Source organism: Botryllus schlosseri, chromosome 5, assembly GCF_051294905.1.
Source record: "Botryllus schlosseri isolate E-star chromosome 5, Bs_hap1, whole genome shotgun sequence".
NCBI lineage: Eukaryota > Metazoa > Chordata > Ascidiacea > Stolidobranchia > Styelidae > Botryllus > Botryllus schlosseri.
Genome location: NC_137240.1, coordinates 17,277,536 through 17,297,652, shown reverse-complemented (window position 1 = coordinate 17,297,652; position 20,117 = coordinate 17,277,536). Strand labels below are relative to the sequence as shown.

General features: G+C 39.8%; 3 protein-coding genes across 3 annotated transcripts in view; 2 read left to right on the top strand and 1 right to left on the bottom strand.

Annotated features, from left to right (window-relative positions):
• The window catches only part of LOC145439811 (stAR-related lipid transfer protein 5-like), a 304,908-nt gene that overhangs the window by 255,273 nt on the left and 29,518 nt on the right, over nt 1-20,117 (top strand). The window lies entirely within an intron of this gene.
• Nucleotides 13,833-15,610, bottom strand: LOC145439273 (body wall muscle protein HR-29-like). Its single transcript, XM_080316769.1, has 2 exons — nt 15,213-15,610; nt 13,833-14,239 (listed from the first exon to the last, which is right to left on the bottom strand). Exons 1-2 carry the CDS (start codon nt 15,410-15,412, stop codon nt 14,071-14,073), a joined length of 369 nt encoding a protein of 122 aa, XP_080172895.1. The 5' UTR covers nt 15,413-15,610; the 3' UTR covers nt 13,833-14,070.
• LOC145439272 (body wall muscle protein HR-29-like) lies at nt 18,954-19,729 on the top strand. Its single transcript, XM_080316768.1, has one exon. It carries the CDS (start codon nt 19,019-19,021, stop codon nt 19,514-19,516), a length of 498 nt encoding a protein of 165 aa, XP_080172894.1. The 5' UTR covers nt 18,954-19,018; the 3' UTR covers nt 19,517-19,729.

The window sequence follows — 20,117 nt, the reverse complement described above, 5'->3', positions numbered from 1 at the left end:
CACCCCATCGGTCGTATCACGTCAATATCATCGGTTAACCACATACAATATACTCTTGTACACCGAAATGCACGCTTTGGAAAATTGGACAATAGGCTGCGATAGTTCTGTGATGTCCGGGTTCGTGCTTTAGATTTTCCAGAGTCAAAATGTCTGAATAAAACACCTCCTCGACGACGGTTGGTATGTGGATAACGGTGTTCGGAAAACGGTTGGATTTATGTCGCCCATCGCGATAACAATTCCTGGTCGAGTTTTCCTCCGGCATGTTTGCTATATTGTGTCTTTATTGGTCAATGTATGTCTCGACATTCAGTTTGAAATCGGAAATGATAAAGTATGTAACCGGATCCGGATATCAACTCTGAATCGATAAACCAATGAACAATATTCAAAGTAAACATGTCACACCCTGTGTTTCCACGAAAAAATACCATCCAGACATACGTCGCGCTTGATTGCCCACATCAGTATACGCGCAAATGGAGGTGTGTGACATTGCATGCAATGTGTTGGTATACAAACATCGATCCACAGACATTATCATAGCCGGTAGTTTTGATGTAGATCGAATGTCACCCGATAACAATACCAATAAGCCACATTGCAATGACTCTGAGTCCGCGCTATTACATCGATATTTCGACACCGTTCGCTGATTTACTCGGTGGTGTTATCGTGTTGTTACATTGCAAGATAGTCATGACCCTATCTCCGGACAGATCACCCAGACCAATTGGATACATCGGTCGATATCCGTCGTGTTGTCGACACCGAAGTTTTCTGCTGAGACTGCAGCGTTTGACCAATGTGAACTATCGAAGTACGGTGCTCGAAATGATTGCGATCAGTCTTTCAGTCACGATGCATGGATGTCGCTACTCCCACATAACGACTCCAGATAAATATCGTGCAAATCTCGGACTGATACTGTGATCCAATAAGGTGTGTCTCTGTGAAGACTGCAATCGTACACCACAATAGAACACTACCTCTTGATTTCACACGCAATCAAAAAACACATCATCGTAAGGGTCCATTTCGCCCGGTGCCATTTCGAAACGGTCATCGCCACAAGAGATCGGTAACATTTTGAAACTATCATCACCACAAGGCTATCGACGTCGTTTCAGTTGGTCATGTCAATCCGTTTTACAAAGTACCGTTTTTCGAGTCCCTGCACCATAGTGTTACGACACAGGCAAGATGCATCGGTGGAAATAATAAAACACAGAAGGCACACTTTGGTGTTATTTGACATAGGTTTTACACCTGAAGAACCTTACATTCGAGCGATGCATTGGAACGACGCTTGTATTATTGATGTCGAAGGAACAGAAATGTATCGATTCATCGGTTTCGTACATATCCAGCAAAAATCTGGTTATATGATTGTACACGGTGAATGTCTGTGAACGCTCTATTGGTATATTCTGTGCAGTTCACTTTCACCGTCGTGCGAATAACCCATGTTACGGTTCCATGTTTGTGTGTCTGTATGTCATGCTCAGACGGACTCAGAGTCATTGCAATGTGGCTTATTGGTATTGTTATCGGGTGACATTCGATCTACATCAAAACTACCGGCTATGATAATGTCTGTGGATCGATGTTTGTATACCAACACATTGCATGCAATGTCACACACCTCCATTTGCGCGTATACTGATGTGGGCAATCAAGCGCGACGTATGTCTGGATGGTATTTTTTCGTGGAAACACAGGGTGTGACATGTTTACTTTGAATATTGTTCATTGGTTTATCGATTCAGAGTTGATATCCGGATCCGGTTACATACTTTATCATTTCCGATTTCAAACTGAATGTCGAGACATACATTGACCAATAAAGACACAATATAGCAAACATGCCGGAGGAAAACTCGACCAGGAATTGTTATCGCGATGGGCGACATAAATCCAACCGTTTTCCGAACACCGTTATCCACATACCAACCGTCGTCGAGGAGGTGTTTTATTCAGACATTTTGACTCTGGAAAATCTAAAGCACGAACCCGGACATCACAGAACTATCGCAGCCTATTGTCCAATTTTCCAAAGCGTGCATTTCGGTGTACAAGAGTATATTGTATGTGGTTAACCGATGATATTGACGTGATACGACCGATGGGGTGTACTCTGAAACCGGTAGTCTGTGTATATTTCCGTCACTGTTCGTTGTAACGATATACAAAAATATCAAATTGACCGATGTGGTTGTCAGTTTTCAAAACGAAAATAGTATTGTTACCCAGGGAAAAAATGTATTTCCAAGTGAAAACGGTATTGGTACTCAGTTAAATGATAGTTTCCAGACGAAAAGGGATTGTTACCCAGGAGAAAATGATTAGTTACTCTAGGTAAAAGTATTTTTCCAAGCGAAAATGTATTGTTACACCGGGTAAACGCCAGATCCCCAAAGGAAAATGATATTTTTACTCAGGTAAACGACGGACCACCAAGTGAAAATGGCTTGTTGCTCAGGGAAAAAGGTTTGTTACCCGGGAAAAAGGTTTGTTAACCAGAGAAAAAATATATTTCCAAGTGAAAAAGGTTTGTTAACCAGAGAAAAAATATATTTCCAAGTGAAAAACGGTTTGTTAGCCGAGGAAAAAAAATATTTACAAGTGAAAATGGTTTCTTACTCTGGGTAAACATCAGATCTCCAAAGGAAAATAATATGTTTAGTCAGGTAAACGATGGACTGGCAAGTGAAAGTGGAAATTTTACATAGGTAAACGTCGTGGGTTCAGTGTCGTTGGTCTTGTTAAACGTTATCGCTTGACGTTGGTATACTATTACGAGTGTGAAAAGGCTATGCACGTCTTGTGCGGAGTATCGCGACAGTGAACATATTTTTGGTGTGACGAAACAAGATCGTTGTTTACATGTTAATGCATTTCGATTACCGAGTAGCTGTACAACAGAGAGGAGTCTACAGTTAGTTCGTGCTGTATGTCCCGATGAAAACCACAAGACCACATGTAAATCTATTAGCACAACTCGATGATGTTGATATAGTGTTACTTGAATTAATTATTACCTATTTACACAACATAAAAATAAAAATTCATGTCGTAGTAAGTTTCTTGAACTCGTACTTGATGAAAACGAATGGTGACAAGTATGCGTTTGTGTTTGAGTGAAAAAGAATTATTTAGAGTAGTGACAGTTTGTGACCAACGAATGCAAATCGATCATGATATTACAATATACGCTTTCGTCAACATAACGACTTGGTGTAGAAATACTTTCACGTTTTTTGAATAACTGGATTCTCGAGACTTGTTACTTGTACGATGTACCGTTGGTGTGCAAACTATAACGACCATTTTGTATGATAGTATGTTTTACTAGTGAGGATAACCATATGATGACTCAGCACTTTTCGTTAGCAAAGTAGATTGATTTGTGTGTAAGATGTAAGCACCGTAACTAGAAAACATATGCACTCTGTTGTTGGAGTAGCCGATTCATTGCTATGACATGGACATATCCTGAAGCCTTGGTTTGTTGTCTTACGAAAGATGACGCGACCTCGGTGTCGTAAATTGTGTTAACTAAACTCGTATGGATACCACAATTGTGCTGGACTTACACATGGTATTCGTATACTGTACACATACAAACTTTTGTGTAAACAACTCTGGTGTTTCTGTTAATACTAGTTCTGTGTTGAACTACTTGATTATTACGATACATGAACAACCATTCAGACAATAAAGTTCTTGAGGTATCGAAACAGTTTGAAAGCACCACCAATCATTGTACAGGTTTGTAGCATGGGAATATTTTCATGTGTCATGAATATCTTTCGTATACACTTAGTATGAAATGAGATGTGTGGAACAATAATTAGTGTCGTACAAAGTGTTGTGTTTGATTGCCTACTTTTTTATCAATGTCTTTGTGATGTTAAAAGACGGTTGAGTTTTCATTTACATTAAGCGGGAAACTCAAGTAATAAATTTTACTCGTTTGAAAATATCGATCAATGGAGTAACAGTATCAATATGAGTGGTATATTATTTTTTTCGCGATATGTAACCAATCTTCTAAGCATAACTTGTCAAAAATTTATCATGTCATAGTCGGTTGTTACGAATTCGAAAGAAATGTACTTCGATTATCACGATGATGGAAATTAAGATCAACGCAGTATTTCGGAGATGGATGTGTATCGTCTGGTATGTTCTGCAATCACTAAATGTCGGTTAGTTAAACGATACATTTACAAGTTTACCGAAATCTTGATTTACAAATAACAGCTTGATGATGTAAAGCTCAACCACGCAAATGTGTTCATTGCAAAGTATTTGACACAAACAAAATATCGAATGGAGACCATCACATTGGTTTCATTTCAAGTGAGTGAAAATTGTTTTCTGTTGGCCAGGTAGGACACATTTGACAAACATCGTACACATTGTATCTCCGTGATGGTAACGACTTTCAGCGGCTTGGTTTCATGTCAGGAATTATTATTTGAGGGTTCAATTTCAATCAATACTACAAATGAACAACAATGCAAAACACGTTTAGCAAATAACAGTGTAGCAAGTACTTTTTTGATATTACGATTGTTGTGCACCAGACATTTCTAACTGAATTGGATGCATCTAACAAACATATCACAATTTACTTTTGTAATGATCAAAGTCTTAGAGTTTATAACCTCGCGATATTTTACATTTAGCACGCACAATGGGGAGTTACTGAAATGATTAAGAATTGATCGCTAGCTTCGAACGGTACTCGATACTCAAAGTGATATTTTCACACTCTGTAAAGTGCATATGTTTCAATTCTCTGTCACAAATTCCGACAATAAATCGTTGGATTCAAAAGTAACGATACTGTGATATACTGATTCTACACTTAGTCGTTTCAATTATCCGCTGGGAATCGGGATAATAAAGCATTTTGTATCGGATGTATGAATACTGGAATTATTACATCTTTAGTGCTGTTTATCGCAAACGATAGATTTTAATAATTGTACTGATTGTTGAATGTAATAATACCGATATTGCCGTTTCATCTTTAGTCTTGGTTACTGGAAATATTTTCTGATATCCGCGATACGCAGAGTGATTTTTACCAAGGTGGAGTAATTTTCCTATCAAGAACATTTCAGACACACATAGTTTTACAGCTTAATATGTTAATAACATTGGTACTGAAAAGTTTGTTGCTGTCATAACATTTACCACAACGCCGGGTCTAATCAACGCAAATAATTTAATAATAAAGTAATGATCAACTATTACAAAATCTCATATGTCAAATCAATGTGTCAATCCTTATGTTCACAGCATGATAACTTTGAATATAACACCATCGTTCGATTGTAAGAAATGAATTCTCAACATGTTGGGTAGACTTTCAAATCTCGCATACTCAAACATATTATGTCAATCTCAAGTCGCGGGCACCGAGAAGTAATTACTTTTATCTTACAAAATATACCGCATAGTAATTTCTTTGTCTTACAGAATAGTAACGACTTTTCAAGTTGAATAAAAAAGACGTGTAGGGATATGAATACAACCAGGCTTGTTATGGATTTTAGGTTTTAGTGCTTGTATGGATTCGTGTATGTTTGGCTGTTTTTCATATTGATACTGTTTGAGTTGGTCGGTTAACGGATTTACTTGACAATGTTTTCGTGGTTGATTCTTTGAATATGGTAAGATGGTCAGATGTCGAGACGTAATACTATTTCCGTTAACTCAATTACAACAAAACATAACCAGCATTCAAATAACCCGTAAGCTACAAGTGGATTTAAAACTTGATGCTGTTTTGTGGTTAACTCAAGTCAGTGGTCATATTTGTGTTGATTTCAGGAATGATCATGACGAGTTGGTCGGGTAAATTAGTGGTAGTAACTATGACCATGCAGAGTTGCTGACATTCAAACATCTTTTACGCTGTAATATACGTATTTTATTGTGATAAATTATTTCTCAGTTATTGTTCAGACATTCAAATCTCGTATACTCAAAATATAATATGTTTATGTCAAGTCATTTATGTGTCGATTAGTAAATAGCTTACTTTGTCTTCAGAATAGTAACGACCTTTACAATTGAATAAAAAAGACCGATTATATGAATACAACCAGAATGAATTAATTCAAATTTGTGAGTTGCAGTGGTATAATCAAGTAAGTGAAAACTAGATTTTGAACACTTGTTAATGTTGTAAATAATTCTTTTGAGTATGGTAAGATGTTAAAAATGTCGCTTTGACAAACGAAAAGTCGGATCGCGAATAGAGTTGCAATGTTCCATTACTTGTTTCGAATCAATGTGCGTATAATATCAATATGGGAATGTGGGAAAGTTGATAGCCATGTTTGTCAATCCTATTTCAATTCACACTACACCAAAGTCAAAATATTTCGTTTCGGATTATCTCAATTTACCTAGTACATCCCGCGAATGGATTCCGACCCATGCTATAACTAGATCGCTATGTCTGATGCATTATCCCGTCAGCGACGTAGGGTTTTACAATTATTTCACACCTTTTCGAATAAGCGTCAACTTCGCAAAGGATTAGGGTTGGATCAGAAATAAGTGATAATTTGTCGGTATTCCAATCACCGGCTGCGACGGTTCTGTTATTCGTTACTTATTAAATTTTACCAGTGAAATCCAGTTCCTGTGACATACCTATTATCAAAATATTACATTGTGGCGATTGGAATGTATGTAAAAACAAGTTGCGAGGGATGGCTATGTCTTAGGTGTTATCTCGTGAGTGATCGTGGGATTTGCAACCTATTTCACACCTTTTTGAAGTGTTAGTTTGTGAACGCGGCTATTGTTGGTATCGCCGTCTACGCGGGCTCTGTGGTAAACTAATTACCAAAATATTACATTGTCAACGATCGGCATGTATGTAACAGCGAGTCGCGAGCGATGGTTATGTCTTAGGTATTATCTTGTGAGCGATCGCGAGATTTTACCAATATTTCACACCTTTTTGGAGTGTTAGTTTGTGACCGTTGTTATTGTTGATATTCGAATCGCTGTCTACGCCGGCTCTGTGGTAAACTAATTACCAAAATATTACCTTGCAAGTGATTCCTAGACTTAGCAAACTATTTCACACCTTTTTTGCTGAAAGTACGACATGCCGCCCGCAGTCTATAAACGAAAGTACGAATCATCGCCGCGTCCATAAGAATAACGATATATCATTGTCGTACTCGCCGTAATTTGGAATATACACATTAACTAAGGACCAATCACATGACTATTTACTTGATACATATTCAACACCAGGCGAGAGATGTCTATACCCGAAAGGGCGATTCACGGCCGCACCCATAAGATACAATAGCCGCATGTCACCCCCGCCATAAGAATAACGATATATCATTGTCGTACTCACCGTAAACGTTGGGATTAACTCGAATCGGTCATATTTAATAATTTGTAATATACACATTAACTAAGAATCAATCACGTGACTATTTACTATTCCTGATACCTATTCAACACAGCGCGAGAGTTGACTATACCCGAAACGGCGAATCACGGCCGCACCCATAAGAACACATGGCGAGTCACCACAGATCCCGTAAGAATACATGACAGGCGAATCACCGCCACCGCCTATAGCAAAAAAGGCGAGTCACGACCCCGAGTTTTCACGGCGAATCACCGCCACGAGCTATACCTGAAAGGGCGAATCACGGCCGCACCCATAAGACACAATGGCGACTCACCACCCCCGCCATAAGAGAAAAAGGCGAGTCACCACCCCCGGTTTTCAGGCGAGTCACCACCCCGCCCATAAGAACCCCATAGCCGCTCACGACCGATCATACCTACTACTCACGTGTGCGATGTAAATTGACCATTGTCGCCAAGTTATGACAATTACTTATCGCGTGAAACCAAAGAGCCACATGCGGTTTACGAATTATTGCGTTAGTCAAGGACTTGAGAGTTTGCTGCTAATTTGTAGTATTTAATTATGGATGATATTTATAAGAGTATGGAGGATGTGGATTGTGGATGTAACTATCTGGAGATGTGATACACACCATTGTGACTTGTCATGCAATAAAATAAACTCGAACAGGTTAAAAACCACTGCGATGCAGTCTGACAATAAAGGCCAACCTGTCGGAATGTTTGATACTGGATATTATATTAACCCCACCAGTTCATCACAGTGAAAAAGGATGTTAGCACGGAGCGACACGAATGGAGTTCGATATCAATAACAGAGCATTGAATACTGCACGGTATTCAAGAGTTGTAGCGGCACTGACCGATGCAATATGTCGTCCTAGAACGTACAGGCGAAACGGATTGAATCCGAAGTTTTGCATTATCTCAATCAAGAAGGATGGACGGCAATGGGATCCATACGAGGCGTAGGTGTGTGGTATGAAGAGTCGCCGCACTTCGCCGGAGCTTTGTACAAATTCGAGTGCGATATCAACATGCCACATCATATCGTGTATAACTGTATAATGTCATGAAGCTACCTGCAACTACAGAAGAACGGCTTACGTGGGACAAGAGCATCAAGCATTACTAATGTCTGGAAAAGCTGTCCGATGAATTAATGATCGGACAAATAATAATTACTCACTCGTCTGCTGCAGGCTTTATATCGCCTCGCGAATTCGCAGACTTGTATTTCTTCAAGGAGTATGTCAATAGTTCACCCGGCGATGATTTTGACAAAGTGTCTTCGATTTATGCCGAGAGCGTCGATCACCCAAATCCAGAGGTGGTCAGTAACGACTCCGGTTCATATTCTCGCTCTACTACTTATGGCGGCATTTTCAACGAAAGCCAGGGGCGGCAGGACATATGCTGCTACGCCACTGGTACGCAACTCAACCTTCTGAAGTCAGAATACACATCATTAACACAACATAAACATTCACTCTGCGTTATATTGTACATTGTACAACGCATGGCATTGCTATATGATATTATCAGAGGCGGACAAAGCGGTCAGCGTTGCTAGGTTGCTATTCAAGCAGAAATAAAGCCATACATTTCTACTCAATTATAAGTAAAAGTAGCGATTAAAGCCGCGTTTAACTACATAAAGCGTGAAAGATATGGTCACAGGTTCGCATACTTCGGACAGTTTATCGATGGATGGCTATTTTTACAATTGCAAGATGTCTCTTCAAAACCACCAAAAATGACTAATAATGACGCTAGAAATAGGTGCAATCTGGGAAAATATATTAACCAGCTACAGTGGTGGAGAGGTCACGAGGTTCATTTCACGATGCAAACTTATCCCGAAGATAAATTTGTACTTTTCGATATCCATATCTTATCACTTGAGCAGTTTTTACTAAAACTGTTCACGTATAATTGGAAGTACTCATAACCACTTGAGTATGAGGATGTATAAGTACGCAGTTGGTAAATCAACATAAACAATAATATTTTCGAGCAGCTTTATGCTATTCGAAATTTTTCTTCACGATGTGCGCGAGTAATGCAACTTTTATTGATATTAGTTTGGGGACCAGGCACCGCCTTCGCAAAAAATGCAATCAAAAATAAATATAAATACTGAATAAGTCTAATTGTAATCGCAATTATATGCTAACAGTATATTCCTAGAGTTGGTTAAGGCCGATTGGATGCAGTCACAGACAGTGCTTCCAAATCTTGGGGTCAATTTCCTTTATCTGGGGATCGCGATGATGTTTGACGTAATCAGCTTACTAGGCCGTGAGTATGAGTTTGGGCGAGCTGAAATTTTTTAGTAATTATCTGATCAAGTTTTGAGCTGGGCCAAGTAACATTTTCAAGTTGGAAATGAGGTCACGACCATAGAAGATTGGAAATCACCGGATTTGCAACCTGCTGTAGCCTGATATAGTAGCCTGATATATGGTAGAATCAATGTTATTGACAGAATCTATTCATAAAATTTAACAACCAGATGCATATAGTAAGGACCCAATAAGTTACATGGATTACCCTATGGTGGAGCCAAGATCAGTGCTTTTTTGGGCGGAAAGGGGTTGAAGAATTGTTGTTTCGGACATGATTAAAACACACAACCAGATAGCTGCACCGACCTAACAGCAGAGGTGGTCAGTAGCGAAGTACTTCTACTTTTTCGAAGTACTCAAGTAGTTTTCCTCTACTTCTGGTACTTACTCAAGTAGATCTGATTTTCGCTACTTCTACTTCTACTTCGTAATATTTTGTGATCTACTTACTTACTTTTCGCTATTTTCAGTTTGTCAAGTAGAAGTAGTTCAATCTTCCAATCAGGAAGATAGCCTGAGGAATTTCGGGGCTGTTTTCACGGAGTATCAACATTTAATTTTCATAAAAGTTTAGTAAAGCCCAGAATTTTTGTCGCGCTTCGCGCGCAGTGGATACGGAGTGCCCAATATGATTTCACGAAAGTATCGGTGAATATAATTTAGGTAGAGAGTTGGCGTGGTTCCGTTCACACCACATTGTCGCCCTTCGCCCATATCAAATAATTCATCACAGTATATATGGCTCATCATAACGCTTGAAACTGATGTTTCGCAATCTAGCATTTACTTGTAATATCGTAATCTAGCATGTCCATTGTCCATGGCGTGTCAAAATCTGGAAAAGTGGACTCTGACTTTTTTTTAGTTTTAGAGCTTTTTTAGCATACAACCTTTGAAACTTTCTGGACTAAAAACATGAAATACATGTTCTGCTTTTAGAAGTAGTATTTGTATTTCACTTTCAATTCCCCGTATCATATACTTTGAGTTATAATTATGATCAGTTCTTTTGTCTGGATAACACACATGTTGAAGTATAAAAGCAAGTGTAGCAATGACTTTAATTTCTGGAAATAAAGCTACATAATATGGCATTTTTACGGTCCACCATATTTTTTATTAACGTTTACCAATCGTGCAAAGTGTTTACGCCGTATCGCATACAACTTCTCCGTATTGCTCTTCGACTAAACTACGGGCCTTATAATATGGGGAATGGCGCCATATCATGCTATTTTCTAAAACGTGCTGTTCAAGAAAACAGAGGATTAGCATCGCATTTCCATATCAATACTATCATTTTCATCCCATGATGTGAACGAATACTTCTGCTATCGAGAATTGGATACCTGCTGGTAAGCATCAATATGAATCAAGCTCGTCACCTATCGCATAGCTCAATTTGCACCTTTTTACAATCCATGTGAACGAATTAGGATCGTTTTCATAACTACTTACTTACTTGAGTACTTTTAAAGTCAGTCAATTCTACTTCTACTTCAAGTAGTTTCAGGTTGCTTATGGAAGAAGTACTTCTAATCGTACTTGAGTAGATTTTTTCGTCGCTACTTCTACTTCTACTTGAGTAGATTTCTTGACTACTTTGACCACCTCTGCCTAACAGTATAGCAGGGCTGTCAAACACAATCCTTACAGGGCAGACACGGCTCGCAGACGATTTCATCCGGCCCGTGAAGAAATCTATTGCAGACCCTAGCTAGTAGCAATCACCAGAGCTCACATAACAGATGGCCCAATTAATGACCTATGTTCAACTCCATTCCTGTATACAGTTGATGGGCAATGCTCTGCTAGTGTGACATCATATTGACAGGCAGTGTGTTATAATGTCATTTTAAATTCCGCTAGTGGGGGCTAAAGAGTGTCCTGAATTTGCTGCAGAAAAATATGGTAACCCTATCATATACTTCTGTGATATTGTACGTTTGTCGGCGAAACTGCTATACAATACATATCTGAATTTGATATAACTGGGATTACCATGTGCTGGTAAGGACAGGGTGCACTGTTACACCTACCGTTACATTCCGGCTTGAACAAACCATGTTTGAAGATTATCACTGGGTTCTAATGGACGAAAAGCTGAATTAAAATGAGTGTAATAATTTTACAAGATGTAATGTAGGGCCCTCACGGAAGTTACAATTTTGAATCGTGTGCGGCCTGCGAAGACGCACTCAAGGTACTCAGAGTTGCTACTTAAGTAGAAGTAGAAGTAACATCACAGATTTCTATTCAATTGCACATAAAAGTAGCAATTTACAAGACATGTAAATAGTGTCAAGACTCTAGTCCAGTGGTTCTCAACCGGTATGCCACGGCACACTAGTGTGCCATTTACGTCTCGCAAGTGTGCCGCGAGAGATTTATTCGAATTTTTTGAAATTGTGCGCTCTAGTCCATAGCAAACGATCAATAATAAAAAACGGTCTCGATGTAAAATTTGTACAGTAAATTTGACAAATCAAAATTGCTGTAATCCCTGCAATCAATAGCCCCTGCAAATTCGCTTCACCCGAAGTATAGGCTGCCATGAAGGTCGTATCAAGTTTTGTACATTGCGTTGATTGAACGCAGCGAGGAGCAGACATGGCGGCGCCTATATGACAATGCAGTTTTCAAATCCTCATCGTCTTCCTATTCACCACCGAGAAATGAATTCCTTTGGAAGTGATGTTCACATATACAAATTCGAATCACAAACAATAGACGTCCACATTGCGATTGTTTGGCAGCGTGTCGGCCCTACTGTTAAAATGTAGGCTCGGAGCGCAACGTTATGTTACCGGCGACGAATTTGAGAATTGAGAACTAAAGTTGATATAATAACACCAGTTAAACCGGGTTATTATCCCGGTTTCTTGGAACTATATAATCGAACTGCGGGTGGCTGCCCCTGCCAGTAGACCTATTGAGGTATTGCTATCGTCAGCGTGCTATAGGATCTGCGTAGAAATGCGCCTAGCATTCTTGTATTGCGCCTCTAAGCAGCCGTCCGTATTCGTGTGTGGCGATCGTGCTTGACCTGTTCGATGCGATGGTTAATTACATCGACAATGCGGTAGTGGACAGAGTTTACTGTCAAACAAATTTTATGAAATATGGTATCTAATCGCATACCAAAGTTTCAACGAGATCGCAACAGGCTAGTTATGTGGGCGCAGAGGTAATAGCTAAAAATTCAAATCGTCACACGGAAGCGGAGAATGTTATTCTTCGGCTTGCACTAGGATTGTAAAATAATCTTTGAGACCAAAGCTGCGGAAGAATTGAAAATTACTCCCGTGTCAAATGATACCATTCGTAGAGGTATTGTGACAGGTCTGCAGGTGTAAAAGATACCGTACTTTCTTCTTTGAAGCTGAGTAACTCCAACTTGATTGATCCGAAAAGGCAAAAGTACTTCGTCAGAGATCCCACCCGTACCACTGCGAGTGCTGCTAAGTAAGCTGGTAGTTCTCATGTGCCGTAAGTCAAAATATGTCGAAAACCACTGTTCTAGTGCATGTGCCGCGAACTATTTTTCATTTTCAAAGGGTGCCGCGATGTCAAAAAGGTTGAGAACCACTGCTCTAGTCCTAGTCCAAGACATAGTATTTACTGTTCCGCATCGAGTTCAAGTCAGATGCAATTCACTTCTGTGAAACTCTTGGATGATATAAAAGGTTTCGGATTCATAATATACTTATCTGCCCACTCTACACATGTTTATTCAAACAGATTTAAAATACAATTTCTGGCCTAATTTTTCAGTTATCGGTCCTGATACATACGATTCTTGAATAAGTCAATGTACCGAGTCGTATAAGTTGGTAGAGTCGCGTTATTTCCATTTTAAAGAAAATGACTCGAGTCAAGTCAAGTCACCGAAAAGGTTCGACTGGAGTAGACTCATGACTCTAGTTATTACAACCATGTCCGAATGCTACTTCGGCGTATGATGTAACGTCTAACCAGCTCGTTGTAAAATGTCGTCGCTTCACTCTCCTAACAACATTGCAACTCCAGGGAGCCGCATAGATTACTAAGTGGTCAGTCGCACATGCATTGTATCGGAACAAATGTGCAGGCAAGGTCCTTAATATTTCGTACAAATATCATGGTAAAAACAGATATCGGAATTATACAAGCGCGAAAGATATATACAAGGATGACTGTATTAATTACACGCTACAGTGCAGACACTTGTAATAACGTCAAGAGAAATTTATCACCGCATGAAGTCTGTTGCGAATAAATATTATTCAAATAATCGTTGATACGGTGTACGTCAACTCTCTTCGACATGCTTTACATCGACGGTTGATTTATCAGCACCTTCATCTTCGACTGGCAACATAGGAGCTTCTATTTCGAGGATACTGTTTCCAGTAAACGCAGATGTAAGATTTTTCTTGTCGACGCCTTCCGGTATTGGATATGATCGTTTCACTTCACGACAGTGTTGGGATGACTCGAGTCAGACTCGAGTCACCTTTTTCGTATGACTTGACTTGACTCGAGTCACTTTGCTAAAATGACTTAACTTGACTTGACTCGGCGTATCAGAAATGTGGATTGACTCGTGACTCGGAGCAAAATCCACGAGTCAATTTCAAGTCATCAAGTAATCGGTATCGATAAAATCACTGCATCTTGCATATGGTCGAATTGTTCACGAAACGCTGGTGTAACCCGTGAGAGCGACCAATCATTCAATGATCGTGTGTTTTACTGAGCCTCCATTGTTCTCTCACAAATAAATTGACCGCAAACGAAGTGATCGAATCTTACAGCTTATGTTGTCGTAATCTGGTATAGTAAAGTAATTTAATGGCCAAATGTCTATTTCTGTTATCTGTTCTTACCTTAACCAAACCTCTTGTTTTATTGAAATCTAATTCGAATATAGTTTATATAGTCCTCAACGATTGGAGCAGGCTCGAATTGTATTATATCAATTTGTAAATCGGTAATGCATTGCATTTTATCAATTCGTTTCTCTATTCTCTATTGTGGCGGTAACTATAAACTGAGGCTATGCAATTACTTACGTAGTTTAGCAGCTCTACGTATTGGTGAGCGATGCAGCGTATAACTGTATAACTGTATATTTACCTCTATGCTCGTTCATCGGCTTAGAATCAATGGCCACTCAATCTGTATTTCAGACAGCTAGCAAAATGCAATGACGCAATCATGCCTCATACTACGGAAAGGCAACTTGACTTGAATTGTGACTTGACTCGTGACTTGACTTGACTTGACTTGACTCGAGTCACCTCGAGTCACCTCCTAAAATCGAGTGACTTGACTTGACTCGAGTCACCTTCGATAACCGATTGACTTGACTTGACTCGAGTCAAAATGTGCAATGACTCGAAATGACTCGTGACTCGAAGGTAGTGACTTGATCCCAACACTGCTTCACGAACACTGTTGGAATAGAACCCGTATTCTTCCTCTTTCTCTTCTCGTTTAGCTTCGACGATCACGTTGCCGCCTTCAACTCTGACCTTGATGTCATCCGGACGGGAATTTCGCATTGTCAGCTTCAAGTCAAACTTTGTGGGAGTTTTCTTAGAAGATTCTTCCTTCGTTTTTCTGTCTACGAACATTCTTTCTACCTCCATCTAATCAAGATGAGTCAAGATTATGGGAACTTGTGTATCTATCATTCTTTGTGGCACCCTAATCCTGTGGCATGCAGCCGGATATTCCGTATACCAACATAGCGGTCTTCCCAAGGTTAATGAAAACATCTTTTCTGCTTCTTCAGAATGCTCTCGTAGTCATATAATCTCTTAGATTGTGAATGACAAGTGTGTCTGTTCACCGTTTATTTATGATGCACGAAAAATCATAAGAATATTCTCTTGCCAATCATTTATTGCGAGTTTGCGACCACATGACCCAACATTAAGCAACATCAACATTTCGAAGTTGCGAGAACATTCTCGAAATTTGTGGTTCTGTGCTGCCAGCTAGCGGTAACGTTTCAGCAAGGTTCGGGTTAACAGTTTCAGCAAAGTGACGTTTCGTATTTTGGCTATCCACACATTTCGAGTGAAATATTCATTCTATTACCATTTAGGTTTAAGATATATTAAAAATGCATGTGTTTCTTAGGTTCTTGCCATTGAACGCGTGCACAGATGGTTCAAGGCAGACTTCCGGGCTAAGATGCAAACAAACAAACAAAATAAGCTACTGAAATCGAATTGTAGTATATATCTACTTGCTGTCTATATTGGCATCTCAAATTATCGTTACGACCAGTATTAAAAGGTGCAAACCTCAATATTGTGGATTGATTTCGTAGCACATCCGAATCGAGAATCTTCTGGAAGAATCTTGCGCTTATTAGCTGATATCACCAACAGTAATTACGGCGCGATTTGATGGAACCGTACCAGAGAGATCTCGGAACAAAGAATAGTGAAATTTCTCAATTCCATATATTATATCTAGAAGATTTGGCGACGAAGATTCGGCATTTTCGAATGTTAATATTGTTTTCTAATTATAAAGCCTTGTCCGTCGCGACGTAATTATCGTTGTTGATATCATCGAGTAAGCGCTAGATTCTTCCAGAAGCGATTAAGAATCCGTCAAAGTCCATACACACTATCGGGGATGATACTCTTGAATATTATTCGTCATGGGAATTTCAGATGTCCATTGATATATCCTATAATTCTTATTTTGGAAGTTTCCAGAACCCCGTATCTTTACCGCAAGAATGCCTTGTTACCTGAATCGTAGAGTTCTTCTTATGTTTCCAATGGCAAATGTCTGAAGAAAACATTTAATTTTTCATATATTGAACACGCATGGCCTTGCAGTGAATATTTGAGACGAAGTATGGTGATAGCATAGTGTCCTATATGGTGTCGACACAAGCAAATCGCACGGTTCAATGAAATTGTATCACGTCACAGTTTCCATTTGGCTACAGGCAATTTGACGGTGATTTTTGACCGACTTGCCGAGCATTAAATTTGATGAATCGGGTATCAATCGAAAGCTGACGATATACTGCTTGCGAAAATATAAATTCTATTCCACTCATGGCCCTGGAACCCCCACAATCTGCCCCAAATTATTCATTGTCGAGTAGATTGGCAGTGTGACGCAACAATGATGTCTGGCGAAACGAGAGACTAGCTCAAGAGCAAGGATGCGGCCGAGCGGCGAGAGTGGGATCAGCTGACGTCGCGGCAATAGCAATGTGCAACCGCGCCACAGAGAAGCGCTGCGCTGTTGATACTTTTTCTATGCGTTTCGGTACAAGCGAGCACACACCAGCCTTTCCTTGACTTGTAAGGGTAGAACTGGGTCCACGGAATGTATTAGGGCCCTACCAATTTTCGCGCAATATCCTTCAGCTGATATGTAGGCTACGTCTAAGTAGTCTACATTGGATATGTCAGATTATTATGATATCGATTGCCTTAGCCCGCTTGTTGCGTAGGGCTCCAGAGATGCGTGTCGCTGTTGATACTTTTTCTATGCGCTTCGCTAAAAGCGAGCACACACCAGCCTTTCCTTGACTTGTAATTGTAGAACTGGATCCACAGAATGTATTTGGTCCCTACCAATTTTCGCGCAATCCTTCAGCTGTTAGAGATATTTCTAGTAAGAAAAATATACTTTCAAGTAATAAGATTCACTCAAGACCGCAAATTTAGATAATGTAACTATATCATATTGTAGTAATACAACTACAGTGTTGAGTTTTCACTCTAGTCCCCATAAGCACCACGTCGGTGACCTTGCCAAATTCCGAGAAGGCGAAAAAGTGCAAACTCTGTTGGGCCGAATGGACAATGGACATTCAGTTATTCACAGATGCGAAAACAATACTGCAAATCCGTTTTACGTAAGTTACATTAGGAATATATATACAGGCTACAGAATGAATATAATTCAAATATCTGTGATACCACTGTATTACTTTTGACGCAAAAGGTCCCCGGCAGTCAAAAAAACTATTTGGTGATTGAAAAATGCTAAACCAAATTCCAACGTCAACGTTTATAGTGATATCAGATATATTCCAGTGAAAAACAAAGGTATGAATTTGGTGGTAACATTTTGGAATCATTTGGCAGGTATGGCCCGCAAGCTTTCTGCTAACGGATTGAATCCGGACAGCGATACCAGTTTAATTCGACACTCCTGCTGTTAAACTTTATTCAACAATCAACATTTTACCTGATGCATTCGCGGACCAAGTCCTACCCATACGGATCAAATAAAAGCTTGTAATGTATGCTCATGCTCAATGCTCCTTGCTCACACTTAACCATAAAAGCGACTATAGAAAGTATCGACACCCGCCATCAACAGCGCGACGTGTCTCGGGAGCCCTACGCAACAAGCGGGCTAAGACAATCGATATCATAATAATCTGACATATCCAATGTAGACTACTTAGACGTAGCCTACATATCTTTATCAGCTGAAGGATATTGCGCGAAAATTGGTCGGGCCCTAATACATTCTGTGGACCCAGTTCTACCCTTACAAGCCAAGGGAAGGCTGGTGTGTGCTCGCTTGTGCCGAAACGCATAGAAAATGTATCAACAGCGCAGCGTTTCTCTGTGGCGCGTTTGCACATCGCTATTGCCGGGACGTCAGCTGATCCCACTCTCGCCGCTCGGCCGCATCCTTGCTCTTGAGCTAGTCACTCGTTTCGCCAGACAGCATTGTTGCGTCACACTGCCAATCTACTCAACAATGAATAATTGGGGGCTGATTGTGGGGGTTCCAGGGCCGCGAGCGGAATAAAATTTATATTTTCGTAATCAATGCAGAGTCAGCTTTCGATTGATACCCGATTCATCAAATTTAATGATCTGCAAGCCGGTCAAAAATCACCGTCAAATTGCCTGTAGCCAAATGCAAACTGTGACGTGATACAATTTCATTGAACCGTGCGATTTGCTTGTGTCGACACCATATAGGACACTATGGTGATAGTGACAAATTGAAATCTTGACTTCGGTGAAAATGTACCGTTAGGTGGCGCTTCAGGACAGATGATTTCGGGAATGATCCCGAAAACTCGCAATGTTTATATCTGTTGTTAAGTCATGTGGTCGCAATGAATCGACGACAAGAGAACATTCAATTGTTTTGTCGCGCTGTATAAATATACGGTGAACAGACACACTTCCTCATTCACAATCTTTGAAGTTATACGACAGCGGGAGCATTTGGAAGAAGCAGTGAAGATGTATTCATTATCGATAGGAAGACCGCTGTATTGTTATACGGAATATCCAGCTACATGCCATAGAATTCGGAGGCCTCAAAGGATGATGGATGTAGAAGTACCACTTATGTTGACCCAACTCGATGAGATATTGCAAAGAATGTTCGGATACAGACAAGTGGACGAGGAATTTTCTAAGAAAACCACGACAAAATATGACTTGAAGTTAGCAATGCGAAGTTTCTGCCCGGAAGATATCAAGGTCAAGGTTGAAGGCGAAAACGTGATCGTCGAAGCTAAACGAGAAGAGAAGGAGGAAAAAGACGGATCTTATTCCTACAATCTTCGTGAATTTAAACGATCTTATCCAATACCGGAAGGCGTCGACAAGAAAAATCTTTCATCTGCCTTTACAAGAAACGGTATCCTCGAAATAAAAGCTCCTATGTTGCCGGTGGTGGAAGATAAACATCCTGAAAAATCATCCATTGACGTGACGCATGTCGAAGAAAATTAACGTATACTTAACAGCACAAAGTTTCAACATAACTGGTGCAATATGAGCTACCTCCTAACATACTGCCTTTATTTGTAAATATCCATTTTATCTTCTCTCTGATATTTCAGGTCGCCGTAGTTTCAGACTGTTTCTTGCGCGATTCTTGTATATATAAATTTTCTCTGCTGATTTTGTTGAGTAAAAAGCAGAACTGTATCTGTACACCCGCGATTGGGGAAACGTAATGAACTAATGCAGCATCAGTAATTACGTTACCTAAGAAATGATGCCAAATTTTGGATACTTACGGATGATGCGATCTACAGACGAGACTATATAGATCAGTGGTTCTCAACCTTTTTCACCTCGCGGACCGGTAAAATTTCAAAATAATATTTGGCGGACCGGTGGACTTTCAGAAATTGAAATCAACCCAAAATGTATAGTATGCAGCCGTTTTTGCAAGTATATGGTGCAAGAGAGTGACATTTTTACGGTTTTGATCGTAATTAATTATGTTCATGATGGCATTCATGTGACTTTACGGTAGTGAGTCTGCTGAGTCGGGGTAAAATTGCTTTTCCCAGATAATCGTGCTACCGCCGAGAGTCGTTTACAG